This window comes from Plectropomus leopardus, chromosome 1 (assembly GCF_026936395.1).
Source record: "Plectropomus leopardus strain MGB_pleo_1.0 chromosome 1, ASM2693639v1, whole genome shotgun sequence".
Classification (NCBI taxonomy): domain Eukaryota; kingdom Metazoa; phylum Chordata; class Actinopteri; order Perciformes; family Serranidae; genus Plectropomus; species Plectropomus leopardus.
The window spans coordinates 13,013,473-13,034,743 of NC_142176.1; the positions used below are offsets into that span (position 1 = coordinate 13,013,473).

Sequence of the window (21,271 nt, forward strand, 5' to 3'; positions counted from 1 at the left end):
TTATCCGTAGCCTATGATTCTTCACTAAGAGAAACTTCAGCTTGTTGTGTTTCTCTCTTTCTTGTATATAACTCTAAATGGCAGCAGCATGAATAGCCAACATAGCTTGCAAACTAACTCACCTCAACTTAAAATTAAACCAGAGCTTAAAGGGATAATTCACGTCAATATCAAAAATCCCCATTTTCCTCTTACCTGTAGTGCTATTTAGCAATCTAGATTGTTTTGATGTGAGTTGCCTAATGTTGGAGATATTGTCTTTTTCTCCAGTATAATGGAACGAGATGGCACTCTGCTTGTGGTGCTCAAAGCACCAAAAAAAAAAAAAAAAAATGCATTTGAAAAACTCAACAGCAATGTCACTTTCCAGAATTTATGACCCAGTTACTCAAGATAATCCACAGACCTTATTGTAAGCAGTAATATGTAGGAACTATTTTATTTCTACTGAGCTACACCCACAAGGTCTGTTGATTAACTTCTGTAACTTTGGCAAGATTTCTGAAAAAAATATATTGCTGTTGAGTTTTGAAATGTTTCTCTTTGTAATGTTTTTTTTTGTTGTTTTTTAACGCCACAAGCTGAGTGACATGTAGTTCCATTATTATTGAGAGAAAGCAGACATCTCTATGGCTGATGTCTCTAACACTCAGCAACTCACACCAAAACAATTGAGATTGAGAGATAGCTACAGAGCACCTAAAGGGATATGAGGGAGGAAAACCATTAGATGATGGAAAAAAATGATGGTGAAAAAAAATTTGGTGGTTGAAAAAATTGGATAGAAAACAAATTCTCTCCTGAGAAAGTTTCTCGGAAGAATGTTTTTTAATACCATCTATTTTTTTCCCACTATAATTTTTTTTTACCATTTATTTTTTTCACCATCACATTTTTTTCAGCATCTTTTTTTTCAGTATCTTTTTAGGGGCTCCAGTGATAGTGCCACAGGTGAGAGGACAAAATATTTTGATTTTTCATTTTCCCTTTAGGTCAGCAGCTACTGGCTCTTTGAGGAATTACTACACACCAGGAACAGAATTCACTGTCATTTTTCTCTCTGCAATATTACTTTGGAAAGATGTCAGTAATCCTGGAAATCATAACACAGCTGTAATGATTCTTTCATGCCCGTTAAGGAAAAAGTGGAACATAAATGTGAGGATTTAGAGAATAATGTCAGACATAAATTTCACTGTTTTTTTTCTGCTGGAGGCCATATTGTCACCTGATGGTACAGAAGGACATTTGAGATGTGATGCCATGACATATGTTTGGATTTACATGGCGTAACGGTGCATCAGTCTTGTGATATGATATGAGTTCGCAGTTGGGCAAAAAACTTCAGATTGTTGGTCTATGTCTCTGTCAGGCTTGGTAGAGATATCTTTGTAGACTTCAGATAGCTACACTATTTAAAAAAAAGCAATAGTTAAGCATGTATTGTTATTGCATGAGCCTTGCTATCTACATATCTCACTCATGTACCTGGAGGTCCATGAGTGAGCGGGGACCTCAGTGGGTTCATGAACCTCAGTGTTCAGTTACAATTTCGAATTGTTGGCACAGCTAGATGATATTATGTATGATTGCAAAATGTCCTGTCTCTGGTTTTTATCTGAGTCTTGCTCTTCGTTATAATGGTCATATTTTGAGTTTTTTTTTTTTTCATTTGCCCCCAGGGCATGTCCTCTCCTCATCAGCAGTTGCGTATGTGATCTGACTTTTTTCTGTTTTGTTTTTTTTTTGTTTGCTTGTTGTTGTTTTTTCATGAAACACTTTGCAAACTCTCTAGACTATTTTTAACAATCAATTAATTGTTGGTCATATTTCCAAGGGCAGTAGATAAACAGTCATGTTCCTTGCCTCTCAAAATATGAGCATTTTGATGCATTACCTTGGTTTATATGATTGTAGACAAGTTTTTTTACTCTGCCGAATTGCGATCATCATCATTTTTCACTATTTTCAGATTTTTATTTTTTTTTACTCAGTTTATCGTTAATAAAAAGATTAATCAAAAGTGTAAATAATCATTAGTTGCAGCCCTAGCTCAAATCACATGCCACGCAAAAGCAAGCAGACCACTAAAAACAATTACAGGTGAAGAGATTTGTTTTGCAGCTAAAGAACATTATATATATATATATATATATATATATATATATATATATATATATATATATATATATATATATATATATATATATACACACACACAGTAGGAAAGTGTCATTAGGAAATATTAAAAACATGGAGAGCATAAAGGACAGTGAAAGATAAAATGCAATGACATGTAACTCATTTACTGTAGCCAGTTACTTTGTCCTGTCATGTGCACACAGTCAAGCAATTGTCATAGAAGGTGTAAGGAGGCATATTGTTCATCCCGTGACATTGCATCTGACGCACATTGAACAAGAAGAAAAACGCCGGAAGATATTAGCTGAATAAAAAAATAACATTTTGTTGAACCCAGTTATTTTTACATTAAATTGATATTTCTTTAAGAGCACGTTTTTTACAGGATATTGTTAGTTTCTGTTCCAGGAGGCTGGTCCCTCTTCTGTAGTGCATTCCACCACACTGACAGACAGAGAGGGAGAGAGGCAGAGTTAGAAATACAGAGAAAGCGAGGATGTTCTGGGACAAACCGATCCACAGTGGCCTAGTTTCCCTCAGCCATGCCAGTGACTCAACTAAAGTCTTCTGCCTGGCTGACTGTGGGCTTGGTCACCATGGATAAGACATGTGGACTGAGCCAGAGTACACACGGCTGCAGTTATTTCTCTAAACAGATGAACTGCAATTACAATAACATGCTAATTTTTTTTTTTTTTTTTACTACTGTATGAAAGTAATGCAGAATAACGACAACAAGTAGAAATATTGGATGATCTGGAATTTATATTTGCTTTATTTATCATTTGTAATGTCACCTCTGTATTTCCACTGCTGTTAAAGGGATGCTCTGCTGATATTCATCCAGCTTTGTATCATAACAATATGGGTAGTATGTGTAAATGACTGACTGCATATTAAACATAACTCCATCTTGCCAGCGCCAAAATCTCCCTGTACCTCCATCATACTTTTAACCATGCTGCATGGATTGGGCAATAGTTCTATGATGTTCTAACAATGGGTTGTACAAAATGCGTTCTGTGCCATGTATGTACAATATTTTGTATGCCCAATTTGGTTTCTGAGCAATTCATTGGTGTGGTTTGGTGCTGCAGGTGCTGTTTTGTTCATATGTAGTTTGTTTTATTGTGACTGTGAAGGCATTCATGGGTGCAGCATTTGAGTCCATGACTAATTTGCCTTTGGGGACAATAAAGTGTATTCTATCATATTATATCATATCGTATCATATCGTATGGTATGGTATCGTCTTGTATCTTCTTGTACTGTATCATATTGTATTGTATTTTCTAGCAAAAATCCATCCGATACACACATTTTTGCTGGCCCTTGGGCTGTTACTTGAACTACAGATTGTACCCACGAATACATAAAGAGAACTGGAGACAGTGTTGGACACAGGGCCCCAGTCATTCCAATGAAAGTTGCGCTGTGGCACATGAAGCCAAAAAAGCTCAATTTCCGCAGTATGAAATTACTCGGATCTTCCGCATCATGGGGACCATAGAGCAAGCGCATGAGAGATTTACAGCTGCCAAGCAGCTTACTTCAGGTTTAACGCTTCACTTACTTGAATGGAGATAAAAATGATTTGATAGTGCGTCTCTTCTGCACTTTCAAATTGTTATCCAAATGCATCAAATCCTGATAGTGGTGCGGGTTAGGGTTAGGGTTACGGTTAGGGTTAGGGTTAGGGTTAGGATTTAAAGATGATTCTTTTGTAATGTAGGCCCAAGTCTTTGGAGAAAAGATTATTTGCTATCACATGATGGACCGAGACAGTGTAATTCCACTTTGTATAACTGGCTTCAAAGCTCGGCACTGTTCCTGGGAGCTTGGTTGTACCTTTTCATTTTTGTATGCTTGCTGCCAAAACAGACACAAAGAGTAAAGCAGCAAACGAGACAGAAAGTTGCCCCTCTCTCTCTTAAATGCAGAACAAACCCAGATCAAATAATGAAGCTAAGCAGCACTGTTCAAATATGACCCAGTATTCTGGTATTGCATTGCCTATTTCTTGCCTAAAATGTTTTCATAAACATATTTTAACCTGTAGTTTAACTGTTATATAATATTTCTTTGTTACCAGCTGGCCATTTTATTGTTTTTTATGAGCTGAAACCAACTTGCATTATGTCGTCCACTCGTGGGAGGATTTATTGGTGCGATGCAGCACAGTGCATCTTGGTAGTTGTAGGTTTTCTACCTTTTGAGCAAAAGCAAATGCCACAGCCCTTAATGCTCTGTTTTTTCTGGCTATGTAACACAGATTTCAAAAGTATTGCCTTTCTACTGTATAGATAGCCTAGTTTTGTGAAAAGACTATCTTTCCAATGGTGAAATACTCATATAAGTCATTACAGAAAGACACAGATGCAAGTGCTGTCGGGAAACAAAGGTTTATGACAAGAATGAGATAAAACCAGTATTGAACAAACTTCAGGGAACAGGGACAGTGTGTTTTCATGTGTGAGCCTCTGCATGTAGATGAATGTGGGGATCTGAGAGCAGTGAAAAGCAGTGTGCAGGAACATACCAGGAAGACGTTGAAGGAAAGGAAGTGTTGCTAACGTGGGAAGTTGTATTAGTGTCTTGACTTCTGCAGTCTGGGCTTAATCACTGGCCATGTGTGCGATTCCTACAGCAGCTGTGCACTGCTGTACTGGTACTGGTTTTATATATTCATTTATAAAGGGGGATTAGATAAATTCCAGTGCTGGCCCGAAAAGGACAAATTATTTTGAAAAGTATGTAGTAATATGAAATCCCCGCTTAGAGATTACTAAAAAAAAATACCACCACATTCAGCTCTGAATTCTCACACATAATCATCACTTTGCCACTTTATCACCATTTGCTTCCCACTGGGCTGAAAACCAAAGGGGGTTTGGAGATCATGAAATAATGGTTCATCAGATTAGTTAAGCCTAAAAACCAAACAGACCAAATTTTTTAGTTTGCTTAAGGGGGACCTGTTGTACTTTTAATTATTTTTTGTCATATACCGTATGTTATATTACAATGATGGGTGTCCAAAATAAACATGGACAGCGTTTTAAATAATGAGTTATCTGAAAAGAAAAAAACCCCTCAAACTTGAGACTGTAATGAACACTCTGTTTAAATGTTTTATTCTACTTTGGCTACAAGATGATATCAGATCGTGACAGATATCTGTATGTGGTCCCCTGCACCAGGCATGCTACTGCAAATATTTTATTAATGTAGCCTACACTGCTACATGTAGCTGCATGATTACATCGGGAAACCATTAATCTTGTTTGCTGATTTTGTTAATTTCTCTCAGATCATATTCTTTCTGGGACATGTGTAGTTGTGTTTAGAAGCTCTTATTGGTGATTTTCAATAGGAGAAAGTGCCGCTATACTCAGTCATTCCCCAGCTGCAAGCACAAAGCTACATGTAGCTACATGCTAACATAAGGGAAACATTTGATATTGGTTGCTCATGTTGTGGATTTCCTTGTGATTTCAGATGAGATTCCTGCTGGAATGTGTCTGGTTGTGCTTAGAAGCTTTTATTGGGGATTTTTCATGCTAGAAAATGTTGCTTTCTCTGTTACATCATTCCCCTGCTGCAATGACGACGCAGAGATAGTGAGATACAGAGGACCTGAAAACGCTGACCAGTCAGAGCAGACTGGGCTTTTATGTGGACGGGGGCCTTAAGAAGACAGGCACCAAAAATCTGGAGTGAGTTCTCTAAACAGATGAACTGCAATTACAATAACATGCTAATTTTTTTTTTGTTTCCTCTGAAAGCACCGCTAAGGCACCGATCCAAAATAGTCTGCACCGAGTTTGAAAGAGAGACTGAATAAGTAAGGGGTATAGAAACCACTGAGAAGTTTTCAAAGACCCCTGTTCCTGCTGATGTCTACTGTTTACCTGTTCTTCGGCCTGTCTGTGACATCGCACGGACACACAACAAACTATCCCCAAACACACAACAGCTGACAGAAAGGCAGACTCATGCAGTGTTTACTGGCAGTGGGAATACAGTATTTAGCAGGTTTACCTGTGTCTGAAAAACCCACATGCATGCAATAATTTTGGTTGGAAAGCAGTATAATATAGTTGTGGTGAGGTGTGGGCCGGGCTGGTCATTGATTGGTCGCAGGTTTGAAACTTTATTGTCATCGATGGCTTTGGCGCAGATCTATGGGCAGCACACATGAAAGTGAATTATTCTCTTTGATGTAACACACAGCATGGGCAGCTAGCACTAGTATCTGAGTGGCTCAGCATGTGGCGAGGCTGATGTGTCACTCAGTGCCATTTAGCCCATCACTTAGCTCAGTGTGTGTGAGAGTTAGTGTGTCTGACTATCTGTTGGTCTGTCTGTCTGTCTGGTACATTGTGTGCATCCACACCTGTGGCTGGGGCTGCTCCCCTCTAATCAAACCTAATGAAGAACATTGATTCATCTCCATTTGATTCACACTTTTAGACAGGAACACATATACACATACACAAACACGCCAGCACTTTGAGAAGGAAATGCTGATCTCTTCTAATGTTGCCGTAGTGTCATCAGCCCTGCATATAATAGTCCACTTAACCACATGGAGAGAAGTTTTAAGGAGGGACAATCTGAAGAAGAAGAAGTGGTATCAGAGAGCAGGAGGTGGAGGGAGCTGTTTCAAAACGAGGGGTATGGAGATGCACGTGCACGTTTTCCTAAGAAGCACAAGCAGGGGCAGGCATCCCAAGATTCCCTGCATCCTGGTCCCAGCTCTGGGGTGGAGGAAGTTGTTTACTCTTTCTATCTCTCACTGCTGACGTCGGCGCACCGAACAATGTCATCCAATTTCCTGTTTTTCACTTTAGTGGAAAGCCACTCTCCCAGAGTGTATGGTTTAGTGTGTGTGTGAGACAGAAAAGCTGGTGGGCTGGAGGAGAAGAGGAGGAGGAGGAGGAGATCTATAGGGCCGGATACACTGGGAGCAGGATATAGGGTCAGAGGCAACTCCGCTATGTAAATACATTAGGTGTATTGAATGAGAGAAGCAGGAGACTGCAGACTGTCCTGAATGCTGCTGGAGATGACTGTAGACACCCAGCTGCTCTGATGTGGTCACATCAGCCTGACGGAGGAGGAGCAGTGTGATATCACGTGACATCAGACCGTTTGAAGCTGTCAGCCTGGAAACTGTCACCTCACAGCAAGGAAGTGACTTTTAAGGCTATTTCACTAAATCACGCACAAGTTTATAAATTTGAATTCCAGCATTTAAAGATACTTGCAGGACTGCATTTCAAACCAACCCTTGGAGGACCCAAACTCTCCAGGTTCACTGCGTGGCAATTGGCTTGTTGTAATTAGACTTAGGGATTTAGTCATTTGCTGGATCGTTATCAGCTCAAATCCTGACCTTATTAAACATATCACGCTTTGGCAGTGATGTGACCGATCCACCTCATGTGTACAGTTTCTCCGTCAATATGATTATGAAATTCAAGGTGACTGCTACATTTATTTAATCACTGTAGACTCACTCTTTAGTACCACAGCATCCTGAACACAGAGCACACATAGGTATACATATTTCAAGCTGAGATTACAGGCATCGGCTCAGGATTTTATGGAGAAAATGTTGGATTGTTGCATTCTAAACCAAATTAGGTACAATTTTTGAGTATTGTTTTAAGACAAAAATCATGAAGATAACACCTGCATTACTAAGTTAGAATTTAGTTGAGAGGTTTATCATCATGTTTTTGGCTTTTGGTCAAATTTCCACAAGCTAATCATTAAGTACAAACTACTCATATACACTGACTTGCGAGTTTATTCGGAACAGCTTGGTGAAACTAGTGTAGGCTAACACTAACAGTCCTGCAATAACTCCTGCCTTCACAAAGGTCTGTGATGAAACAGTTTTAGACATGTTGATTCAACGTTGTGGTAATTTTGGAGGCTGTAGTTTGTGGTGCTGTTAAATTGTAATGTGTTATACTGACAGGTGTTTATATTATCTATATATATGGTATACGTATATAAATATAGCAGTGTTATACATATAATGTATATTTGTACAATAAAACTATTGAAGTACTGGCAAACTTTTGATGTGACAATAGTAAATAATTTTTACACCAGACATTAATGCAGAAAAGAAACAAATGGGTTTAAAAAAAAATCAGGTAAAAAAACAACAGAATGCAGGAAATTAAGTGTTGGGAACGCAAAACCTGCATTTCATATGTGTCCCCTTCAATATTAAAACGAGACCTGTGCCCTTGTATATGTATAAATGGGTTGGATATAACATTTTAAAAATTTCTGAATATGGTAAAACATATTTTTAACATCACCATTAACAGCTTCATTTAAAATTACCATTAAGTTGAATCAACACCTCTCTTTAACAGGTCCATAATATAAACTGAACATTATAACCTTCATGAAGGGAGGAGTTAGGACTGCAGGACTGTTGTGTTAGACTACAGTTTTAGGAAGGTGTACCTCATAAACTGGCAAGCTGAATATATGTACACCCTGCACAGATGTTGAACAAGAGCCTACAGCTCAAGTTTGTCGCAATGGGTCTGTGAGAGGAAATTTGACCCCACAAACTGGGAATTTCGGATGCTAAAAATCCATTAGGCAATGTGGTTTCAATAAGTGAATAATTAATGATATATATCTTGATATAGTAAATTTGTACAAAGTTGCACTTAAAAAATGTTCAAAGCAATAAACTGTGCTTCACTCTTAAGAATTACAATAGAAAAAACTTGAATAATTCACTTTATTGTTTTTTAATCACATCTTAACTAGAAAACTTTAAGTCAAGACAAACTACAGAGACCAGAATGCATTGCATTCAACTCAGACTCACACAACTCCATCTGCACTCAGCCTTCTCTGCTGCTCAACAAACTCTTCTGATTATCAAGTGTCTCTGTGCACCGAGAGAGACGGAGAGAGATCCCAGTGTGACTCGTACAACACAGCAGCATATACCAAGAGGGCAGGACCAAAATTACGTAGGCATACACAGCACGTCCGTACTCCTCGCCTGCCTGGCCTACATGCTCACTCACTTCCCCTGCTTTGTTTGCCTCTGGTTGAGTGCCAGCATGATGTTTGCGGGATGCAAATGCTTAGCTGAGTGATTCATTGCAGAGAGTGTGTGTGTGTGTGTGTGTGTGTGTGTGTGTGTGTGTGTGTGTGTGTGTGTGTGTGTGTGTGTGTGTGTGTGTGTGTGTGTGTGTGTGTGTGTGTGTGTGTGTGTACACTGTACGAGAGGTTGCCCGAAGAGGCTGGCAGACTGGTTCAACTCTGTGTGTGTGGCAGGCAGGCTATTCTAGTTACACAACCTCAGCTGTGCATTGGTTGTGTCAGTGTCAGTTAGCGAGGGAAGTCTCCCTGGATAGAGACAGACCGCTGCGTGCTGCTGTAGCGAGGCCTCAGCTCGCCGGAGGCTCTGTGGTCTCGCTCCATACGTCAAGACCCCGACCTCAGCTAACAAACGGCTGGACTAACAGTGGAAACATGATTTCTAGTATGTGTGGTATATTTTTTTTGTGCGGTCACTATCTGTCACATTTGCCCAGCAGCAGTCTGAAGAGTTTTGTTTCACCGTTGCAGGAAAATGAATGTGCGGTTCAAATTTCTGATCAAAATTAATAAAGCTGAGGGCCAAGTTATTTGTTCTGACACGTGTGGTCGGAGTCATTGAAATCACATTTGACAACAGGAAAACTCTTGTTTGGTCAAACCCTCTAGGAAAAGCATGACTTTGTGGCATTTCCATATGTTAGTCTCTATTTTATAGCCACACATACACACACACGCACACACACACACACACTGTCTCTCCAGTGCAGATGGGTGCACATGAGTGTATCATGCGACCATGTCCTCGTGTCCGCGACAGATCAGATGATCACAGAGCATCAGCTTGTAACCATCATGATGCCTTACTCCTTGTTTGCGGACAGCTCCAACAAACGGCCTAGTGTCATGATGACGTCAATTTGGCTACAACCGAGGGCTAATCAGCTTTTTTTCTTTTTCTCTCCCCCTCTTTGTTGTTTCAATGGAGCTTTCAAAAAGGCTTACAATTTAGCAAGAAGTGATTTGCTGCTGCCCAGCACGCTCTAAAATTCCTCTCTGTATTCCTCCTCACATGTGTAGATTGTTTACGGAGAAGAGGAATTCTAGAGGGATGGCGGTCCGCAAGGGGCTTGGTTGCTATGGTTACTAACCCCTGAGCTGGGTTCCATTTAGCAGGAAGGAAGCTAAATTATTTGCAGACAGAAAGGAGTAAGCTCATGTAGGGAAAGAGTAATGAGTTGAAAACCTGTCTGCGTGGAATTTGTCTTATTATTATTTATTTACACCTAAGTTCTTTTAAAATAGATTTGAAGTCAGTAGATCAAATTACAAGCATTTGTTTTTGCTGATTCAGTCAGTCGTGGAAGAAGTATCAAAATCAAAGTCAGAGAATACTTCAGTGATCGCTGGGGGGAAATTGTGATATGTTACAGTTGCTCTGATGTATAGCATAGAGAATAAAAAAAATATGGAAAGTAGAAATAAGAAATATAACAATGAGAAGTTGCTTATGTAAATATAGTGTGTGTACATTATGCTACAATGTTTAAAATTAGTATGTAAAAATATATAAAAATCTAAAAATAAAACGTGCGTAATGCTACAGTTTTTAACAGTAATGCGTTAAATATTTAAAAACAGAAAAAGAAAATATATGCGTTCTGCTGCCATGTTTAACACTAGTTTGTAAAATAATTAGAAATATAAAAAATAATATAGGCATAATGCTACAGTTTTTAACACAAGTATGTAAAATATTTAAAAATATGAAAAATATAATATGCACTTTATGCTACCGTGCATGACACTAGTATATAATGTATTTTAAAATATGAAAAATATAATATGCACATTATGCTACAGTGTGTAACACTACTATGCAAAGTCTTTAAAAAAAAGTCCATAATACTATAACATGTAACACTGGTGTATAAAGTATTTAAAAATATAGAAATATGTATAGTATGTAAAGTATGTAGTGTGTGCAGAAATAAAGAAATATGTGTGAGTAAAAGTAAAATAACTTCTAATGCAGAAAAATTGGCCTTTTGGGTGTCGCACTATATCATCTTATTGATTTTCTAATTATCTAATAATGTGAAAGAAGCATTTTATTGTAGCTATCGTAATTTTTAGGGGGTTGTTAAATCTGTAAAAATGTATGAAATGATTGTGTTGTTTTTTGTTAAATCTAAATCTGCAGATCAGTGTTGCCCAGTGGCTCACCTGGTAACGCAGGCGGCCAGTGAACTGAGGCTGTGTCGCAGTGGTTGCAGGTCGATTCTGAACTGTTGCCCTTTGCTGCATGTCATCTCCTCTCTCTCCCATTTCACGCTTAAGCTGTCCTATAAAAAAAGGGAAAATTCAACAAAAAAAAAAAAATCTTTAAAGCTGTCAGATAAAAAGTGGAATAAACAGTGTAACAGTATTGACAGATAAAGTAAACACTTAACCTAGGCTAAGTAACTTGGCACAAAAGTAAGCGCTATGTAGATATTGGTCAGTTATTAGATATTTGTTAATAAATATCTATTGTTATCTACTACTTTTAGTTTCAGTAAAAGAATACATTTTTGGAATGCCCCACGAACCGAAATAAGAAGTCAAACTGATTTATAGACGTTTGATGAAATCACTGATCATCCAAACAGATACACAGATAAACTAACATACATACTCACAAAGGCTACTGACACACACACCAAAAAGTATGCACATAACACACTGTAGATTACCATGAATTTGGGAATTTACATACATACACACATGTGATTGTAGTGTGATTGTAATTGTAGTATTTTTAATGTTAGAACTTTTTGCAATTTTTAAGCAGAAAAACCAGAAAAAGGGGGTTGCAAATTAGCAAGTGGCAAGAAATCCTGTATCTATTTTTATTTTTTTTCTTTCCTTTACAAATAAATCAATAAAATAATAACCCATAAAACATAAACAAGAGATATTTCTGTTTTTGGGGGATATTCAACATTGCTTTAGAATTATTTCTGTGTATTGTCATCTTCAAACTCAAATGTGCATGCTATTTTTGTTTCAAAGAGCAGGGTTACCACTTCAGTACTTTTCTACATATTGTGTATTAATAAGGTCAGGAACTGAAAGGTCAGAAAATTTTGCTTTTATTATTATTATTATTAAACATGCAGCGGTGGGGTCTGTGGCCCGGGCCCTAAATAATTAAGTAAAGCAAATGTCAAAAAACACAAATATGAAAAACTGAGAAAATATCACATTTCTGAAATGTTTTTTTTCTAATCCATGTGTTGTTCTTGTTATCTTTCAGACCACATTAACAGAGGTGCAATTTGGACCAATGAAGTTATTTAAAGACCCACTTCAGGTATCGTAAAACAATGCCAAACACTGGAATGATTGATGCTTATGTGCTTGAATGCATTAAGGTTTTCCATTGAACAACAAAAGTGCTCCAGTGAAATGTTTATGTTCATATCATTTAGGGGCTTTTAGCTGAGCTGTGGAACTAAACTTGGTGTGACTGTCAATATTTGGTAGCATTTTTCTAGGATTAGCATTTCAAAATGTCACCAACTTTTGTTTGCAGTTGGAACTAATCTTAAATTTCTCAAAGATACCACACCTCACTAAGAGATTAAAGAAAAAAAGTCCCCATGCAAACATTCAAAGAAGAGGAAGAAAAAAAAATGTTAATGGACTTATTGTGTGTGATGCCGCCTTGGGTTGTCAAGGCAACAAGACCAAACATTTATGACCAAGAACATATCATAATGAACAATGCATGTTATGGAGAAGCTGCACAGAGGATCCAGTTTCGTCACTGCAAAGAGGACATTCTCTGACGTTCAATGGTTCATTATACAGTTTGGTACTGTGCCTGTTCCTTGGGCATGCATTGCTGCTTGTTGTGTGAAAACTTCGAAAAGCCCGCTTTTGAGGAATTTTAAATGTATTTTGATAGTGTACAATATTTGGTTTCATGGTTTCAAGGGTACAATGCAGAACTCAGCTATTTTGAAATCTGATCAGTCATTTCATTCATTTTTCAAGCCAAATGCTGATTCCAGCTTCCCAAATGTGAGGATTTGCTGCTTTTCCTTGTCACATATTTTACTTAACTGAACACTTTGGGTTATGTACTGTTGTGAGACAAAACAAGACATTTGAAGATATCACTTTGGGCTCAGAGAAATTCTGATGGGCAGCTTTTTCACAGGTTTTTCCCCAAAGACGCTCTCCACTCAAAAATGTTTTTTCCTTTTGTTTATGTCCCGTAAAATGTTTGAGCTTGACTATACTGACTTGTATCTGTTTAAAGTTTGTCACTAGAGAGGTGTTTTCACATTCCTCTGCTGAGATGTCTGGTCACTTCCCTAAAATCAGAGATTCAAACATACACCAGACAAGCTAGGTTAGGTCCATCACCAATACAAAAGCTAACCACGGTCTAATTCGGGAAACACGTGTTGACAGGGGAACAGACTTTGACACAATAATGACAAAGAAACCTGAAACCTTCAGCGCAAAGCAACTATTACACGTTATATAAAAAAACTCAGCCAGATGGAAAATGTCTTTCTGCAAACTTTGCTTAGACCTCTGGTATATTATTACATAATAACAATGTGACAATAGCCCCTTTTACACAGAAATCACACTACAGGGCCTAAACAAAGTCCCCTCTTTAGACCGGCCAGCATTTTTATATAGAACCAAACGACGGCGGTCTCCGCTCTTGTGTATGATAATACACTGCATTGCGGCATCCTGTGATCAAAGGAGGCGTGATGGGCTTGACATTAACACAACAGCATCGGCCACTAGTGTGACATAATATAAGCATCAGCAGCACTTTCTAAACAACAACAAAGGCATAACATATCGATCACAATCATTTACCGTCTCTGTTATATGGCGGTGGATCTCCTCCTCTCGTTTTCAAAACGTCACACCCGTGCCACACATGGTCACGTCTTTCCGGCTGTAACGTTTTACACAGACTTCATCGTGGCCCTATTACTACCTCCGTTCCCGACTCAGAGGCGAGAACACCTCCCTTTGTGCGATCGGACATTATATACAGAATGTTTAGTTGGAATAATAGCATGATATTTGCACCTTGAACAGGCAGTATAAATGCAGCTAATGTGAACACACTGGCCCTTTTTACACAGAAATCCCACAACAGAGCAGCTACAGTTCCCTTTATTATGCTTTGCTTTTTAATGCAGAACCATTGCAGCATCATGTCACACCAGTGTGTGATTTTAGATGGCATGCTGGCATCCCTGAAGCAAGAGGGTAAGGGGGTTGTGGATGTCAATGTCTCCTAAATTTGCGGACATTTTCATCTCCTGTTCTTCCTCTTTGAATTAGCAGCTAACTACTGCTTTTTAAATCTCCTGGGGTGGGCCACAGACTTCGAATTCATTGTCCTATTCTGGCAGCTGTCCTTTTTACATAAACATCTATGCAACGCTGTTACAACCTCTGCTTAATGGCTTAAAGGTGAAACAACTCTGTCCCCTCATTACATGATTTTATAAACAATAGCGAAGCGGAATAACAGCGCAACAATCCAATATTGAATAGGCATTGTAAAAGGGGTTACTGTAACATTTTCACAGCAAATAACACTGTATAAACCATTGCCAGCTAACAAGCTAACTAACAACATAAAAAAAAAATCAAAGATGCAAACTATTAACTATACTAACTAGATGCAAACGACTTCAATCGATAATGCTAGCCAGCCTAGCCCAGAGCTAGTCTCCCATAGCCAGACCCATCTCCACACTTCATTTTAGTGCTGTGCCAACGACAGAGAAAGCAGAAAGCGAAAATCTACCACAAGCAGCAGTGGTGGTGGGCAGAGGCCAGATGCAAAATTTCTCAATGAGGGAGGAAGAGAAGATCTTCTTCTGGTCTCATTTTTCTTTACTTTTAATGTGGGAAAAACGATTTAAACAAAATATGAATCATAGTTGGGTACTTAAAATGTGTCTGGAAGGGGACGTTAAATTTCATTAAGATGAAACGATCATGGAACTAAGTGTTAGTTGGAGTTGCAGTGCATATCTTCTTCAAGTCAAAGATAAATAACACCACTAAACTTAGTATAACAAAGATGATATGAAGTCAGCGAGAGCCATAAAAAGCGATACAGTAGACGTCCTGTAATTTAATGCCATATAAGCACACAGACTTTATTGTCTGATGCGCTCCAGTGCGACCACAGTAGGAAAACGAGGTAGAGAGATATCCCCTTCCTGTTTTTGTCACTCACAGCTGATCCTGTCATGCCCTCCTTCTCTCTACTCCTCCTCTTTTCTCGCGGCCAGCGGCTCACAGGATCTGGCCAGGCCCTCTCTGTTTTCAACAATGATGTTTTCTAGACAGAGCCACCAGACACTGCCAAAAAGCTCGCAACCCCCTTCGAATAGTTTTTTATTTTTTCTTCTCTCTTTTTGTCTTTGTCTCTCTGCCTTTTCCATCTGTCTTTTTGGAACATAAACAGTGTGTCCTCACTTAAAAAACATTTGCGCTCACATGTACTTTTTTTTGTTTTTTGTTTTTTTTTTATCTGTTGCGACTGGGTGTGTTAGAGCGAGGCCTATCTGTCTCGTCTGAGCACAAGACCTTATCTCAGCCTATATTACCCCCGCTCCTCCACCTCTCCGGGAATGTTGACTTTTCTACCAACATCCCAATGTGGAATTCTGATCTAATTCCCTGTGCGTACCGAACATAGCTGCAGGACTCAGTGGTGATGTATTTATGACCCGGACACTTATTGCAGCTTGTAGGAAAAATGGAATATGGTTTGCATTAGCAACACCCCTCACAGGCGTAAGAGCTCTCCGCTTCAGGCCTGGAGCTGCGTACTTAAATAAAGCCACACCGATCATCTGAATGAATCAAAAGGACAACTGTTGAAAAATCCTCTATCCCCTCATTGTGAGGAGGACAGTAACTCTAGTTTTCTCGACAAAGTCGGGTCTTTGTGGCCTAACTCAATTTTACAGGTGTGATGCAAACTTAAAACTGCAGAACAAACTTTCCCTTCTTTATGTTCATCCTGCTCCCTGCCAACAGTTGGAGATGACGTCTGTTTGAGAGAGTGACTCATGAATCTACTCTTAGTGCAGCCCTGCTCTTGGAGGCGGGCCTAAATCCCTGGTCCAGTATTTACGCAAGTAAGGGGTTATATGAAAGTATGCTGGCAAAGAGAGGCAGAGAGAGGGAGCGTGTTCTCAATGGCTGGTTTGACGGTAGCAGCAGCACTTTCTGCCACAGCCTTGGCAGACCGGTGGGAGGGGCCCGCAGCCAGTCAAGGCCACCTCGACTAATTGTGTCATAGATCACGGCAGCGGACAATAAAATCTCTGACGCACCCGAGCTTGATCAATCAGGGCCTGTCCGCTGGAGGCCTGAGGTCACAGTCATGCCCACACTGCGGGCTGATTATGACGATGGGCGCAAATGTGCATTAATGCACCGATGATGACTTGACATCTCGGAGCGGCTGATACACCGAGGCATCAAAACTGCATTTTACTGTTGCTGTATTTCTTATTGATCCGATTCTATAACGCAGGGTGAAGGCGGATCATTTGTGATGATCCTAATCAGATTTTGTGATATCAGTTATCCCTGTAGCTCTCTAATATTTTATAATAAATTAAATAACAGCTCATTTAAAAACTGTAGATTTTCGTATAATTGCGACAGATGAAACAAATAAATCATATTTTCATATCATATCACATCATTTAATCCTTTGAAACCTACAAAAATTGTCTTGATTTCTTTCTGAAACGCAGTGAAGTAAATTACTTCAAAATCAGCAAAAATAAATAAAACAAAACAAAATAAAAGAATTTAACAAAAAAGGAAAAGAAGAAAAGAAAGAAAGGACATTAACTGAAAAAAAAGTCCCTAAAATGGTAATAAATCTGTAATATATCTTTTAAATATATCATTATTCTAATTATAAGTATAGTTTTTGGACATTTTCCCTGGCCTGCTAATTTTCAAAGTCCACTCATTTTTTTTTTGCACAGTTTGCAGAACATTTCTTTTGCTCATTGCCCTTTTCCCATGGTTTTAAACGAAGGCAAAGCAATTTGCTCAGGTTCAAATCTTTGAGGTACAGTGTAAGATTTCGGGGGATTTAGTGTTATCTAGTGGGGAGGATTGCAGATCGCAATCAGCTGAAACCTCTCCTGGTTAGAATTCATTCAGTATTCATTGTTACATGTCAGTGTTTCTCTGACGCCATTTGATCTCCGTGGATGAGGACTCACTCTCCTATGCAGGAAATTACCTGCTCATTCTAAATTAATAAAAACACAACTAATTTTATTTTCAGGTGATTATACACTAAAGAAAGCATAATTATTATATTCAATTTCTGCCAATATATCCCCCTAAATCCTACACACTAGACCTTTAAAGCTAGATGTACACATTACTTTTCAACTGACAATATTTTCGAAAAATCTTTTTGTTTAAATTGTTTATTAAGATTTTTTTTTAAGTTGTTTTTTCTCACATTCGGTAGTTTGCAGATTTTTTCAAATTTTATTTTTAGTGGTGTAAATATTTGAAAACTGGACTGTTGGTCAGACAAAACAAGCAAGTAAAAGATGTCACTTTGTGCTCTACGATAAGGTGATAGGCGTTTTTCTCTATTTTCTGACATTTTATAGACCAAACGATTAATCACTGAATTATTAATGCATGCATAATCAACCAATAAACTGACAAAAATGAAAGAATACCCATTAGTTGCAGCTCTCTGTTTTTAAGCCATGCTGAGAGACCCTCATTTTTTGCTGACTTTTCAAAGTTGACTCTTTTGCCATTATAAGACAACTATAGTCTCTCAACCGCTTTGTCTGTGGAGCTCATGATGGCAGGTTTACTACATCCTTTAAAGCTCTTTTCAAGCCTTTTTGTTTACACCTCTTTACTGTTGTGTATTTTCAATATTGCCTTTTTCCTTCATTTTTTCATCCACTCTTAGTTTTGACATCAATCTCTTTAATACTCACTCTCCCTATGTGTCAAAGCTCTTGCAAAGCCCTTTTTAACTCTACATTTTAATTTATTTTTGGTAGAAGCAGTGTGACATTGCAAAAGGTCACTTCAAAATACAAATTCCTCACTTGGATATATGTGCTTAGTCATCTCTCTTTTTGCAGGTACTTTTAGTTTTTGCCAAAGAGGACAGTCAGAGCAATGGCTTCTGCTGGGCATGTGAGAAGGCCAACTTCAGGTGCAGCATGGCACGAACGCCTGAGTCGGCTCTCGAATGCTTCTTGGAGAAGCATCATGACCTTGTCATCATTGACCACAGACATTCCAGACACTTTGATGCTGAAGCACTATGCCGGTAGGCCTCTTCACTACTCTTCATCAATGTATTTGTGACTACCTCGTGTTGTATTTCTAGGATGATGCGGTGCAGTGGTTCCCAAATATTTGTCTGGTGTTCCCCCACAGCCCTGTCAGATGAACCCAAGTTCCCCTTTACTAACACATTATGTAAATGTGAAGTGATTCTAAGTTGGATGCATTTTAAGACTTTTAATCATTAATCATATAGGCTACAAGCAGATATTGTCGAAATATTTTTTTTTCGCACAGTTAAACTGTCAGTGTTTAGCTGTTAGATCAGTATGCTTCATCTATTTATTCAACTTACTCAACTATTTTAACAATGGATATATAAAAAGAACTGGATACAGCATTGGAAGCAGGGCCATGTTTATCCAAAAGCTGCTCAGTGGCGCATGAAGCCAAAATTTTATATACTGTAGATGAGCGTGTCTGGCTTCATGCGCCACTTTGCAGCTTTCATAAGAATGGACGGGGTCCCAAAACAAAAAAAAAATGTATTCAGGTCTTTTATTTTATCTGTGTTGTATATACAATCTATGATTTTAGCCATTTATCCAGCACTTTTAATTATCTATTTACCACATTTAACTATTTTAATCTCTTATCCACTTTGGATAATTATTTTAACCATTTTTCTATTTCTTTTAGCTTCTATTTTAACATTTTACTCACTATTTTTAACTATTTTAATCATTTATACACTAGCCTACTTTTTGCTAGATATTTTGACCTTTTATCCACCACTTTAACGATAAACTATTTTAAGATTTTTAACAAAATCCACTACTTTTTGCAAACTGATTTAGCCAGTGATTCTTCTAGCTGTTACTTCCGGCTGTTTCAACCATTAATTTAACTTTTTGCTAACTATTTTAACCATTTTATTGTTTAGACTTCTCTGGTTGCTTGGTAACAAGTTTACATGCACTCTGTTACAGCTGACTCAAAATGTAGATTTCAAAAAATCAAATTGTAATTTCAATTTTTTCAAATTACTTGAGCGACTCCACAATCTTTCTTTATGCCTGCTGATTGGGAATCACTGATGTAGTGGACAAAGTTTATTGAATTTAAATTCTGTTAGTAACTATTATCCAAGGCCAGTGACATAATCCAGACCAAATGATCATGATAGGACCAGTTCCTGCTCTCTTGTGTTACAGTACATTTGGTAACACATGTGGTTACGACTCTAAGCGATGCTAAATGTCTAGCTCACTTTGGGCTTCTCCCTTCCATCGCATGCTACCTAGTGGAGTCACGTCGATGAGAAATGAGCAGTGCCTGCCCATACCACCCTCTATCTTTAGCTTCTGCCCAAACCAAAAGCACATTTACAAACATTCATTTGCCCTGCCCAGCGTGTATGTTAACCCCATTCATTTTGGCCAATCCATATGTTCAGTGTACACGCACAGGCTCCGATGGGGAACTAAAGGGCCTTTATGACCGCTGGCTGGGGGAAACCACAGGCGGATGAGTGGCCCTGTACACTGCATTCTTTCAGAGGCCTAGGCCTGCTCACAGAGCTCCACCACTGGGCTCTGCCTGCCTGGGAGAATCGGAGCGTGAAAAACTGAAAAATACATTGATTTGATGCCATGGGCTTTTCCACCAGCCTGCTCACTGGCTAAAAGGCTCCCTCTGTTTACATTCAGGTCAATTAGAGCGCTCAACTCTTCAGAAAACACTGTGATAGTCGCCGTTGTGAAAAGGTACGTACAACTCACTGACCCCCCCCGTCCCTTTCTGCCCTTTCTTGTCCTCTTCCCTCACTGTCTTTTTTAAGTGAGTGTAGTCTGAATTAAAATGCCTGACTCAGCGGAGGTCTGTAGGCCATATGGAGCAAACCTCTGATGTTCTCTAAACAAGCATTTGTCATAGCGATGTTTGGGTGCTAACGTGTTCTCTTTTTAAGGCCAGACAGAGAGGAAGCCTCTGTGATGCCCCTGATCAATGCCGGCTTTAATAGGGTGAGTGACATTGTGTGTGAACATGTGTGTGTGTGTGTGTGTGTGTGTGTGTGTGTGTGTGTGTGTGTGTGTGTGTGTGTGTGTGTGTGTGTGTGTGTGTGTGTGTGTGTGTGTGTGTGTGTGTGTGTGTGTGTGTGTGTGTGTGTGTTCTCTGCTGCCTGTATTTGTATTATTCTTTTGATATGCTTGTTTAAATCCCTATTGTCAACACTCACTGTAAAACAGGAATACAGATTGTAAATCCTCTTTGTTTGCTCAGGAGACATGTGCATCGAGTTCCCCGTACATGAATCATTGTTATAACATCAGCAGCTCTAAAGTATAAAATGTCCTATAATGGATACACTGATATGAAAATGGGATTTTAGTTTTCCGTGACTGATATGTGTTGCCCTCTGACCCTCAGAGATATGTGGAGAATGCCAATATGATGGCCTGCTATAATGAGCTGCTACAGTTGGAGCATGGAGAGGTGCGGGCGCAGTTCAAACTGAGGTGAGTCATGCACTTTGATGCAGTATTGTAGCTGCTTTTATTAGATACATTTGATACAATATTGCCCTTATTTAAGGTGAAAACCCCCCAGATGAAAACATGTTTGTTTTCCATGCACTGGTCAATTTCTAAATTTGGCACTATTTTGCTTCCAGAACGTGTCTCTTAATGTTTAA

At 38.8% G+C, this 21,271-nt stretch overlaps 1 protein-coding gene across 2 annotated transcripts in view; it reads left to right on the plus strand.

Annotated features, from left to right (window-relative positions):
* The window catches only part of pde8a (phosphodiesterase 8A), a 64,893-nt gene that overhangs the window by 20,782 nt on the left and 22,840 nt on the right, over positions 1-21,271 (plus strand). For both annotated transcript variants that reach the window (XM_042492321.2, XM_088075750.1), the window contains exons 2-6: positions 12,530-12,586; positions 18,429-18,619; positions 20,286-20,342; positions 20,546-20,600; positions 21,007-21,095. In XM_042492321.2, coding sequence (XP_042348255.1) covers positions 12,530-12,586; positions 18,429-18,619; positions 20,286-20,342; positions 20,546-20,600; positions 21,007-21,095 — 449 coding nt within the window. The remainder of the gene's footprint in view (positions 1-12,529; positions 12,587-18,428; positions 18,620-20,285; positions 20,343-20,545; positions 20,601-21,006; positions 21,096-21,271) is intronic.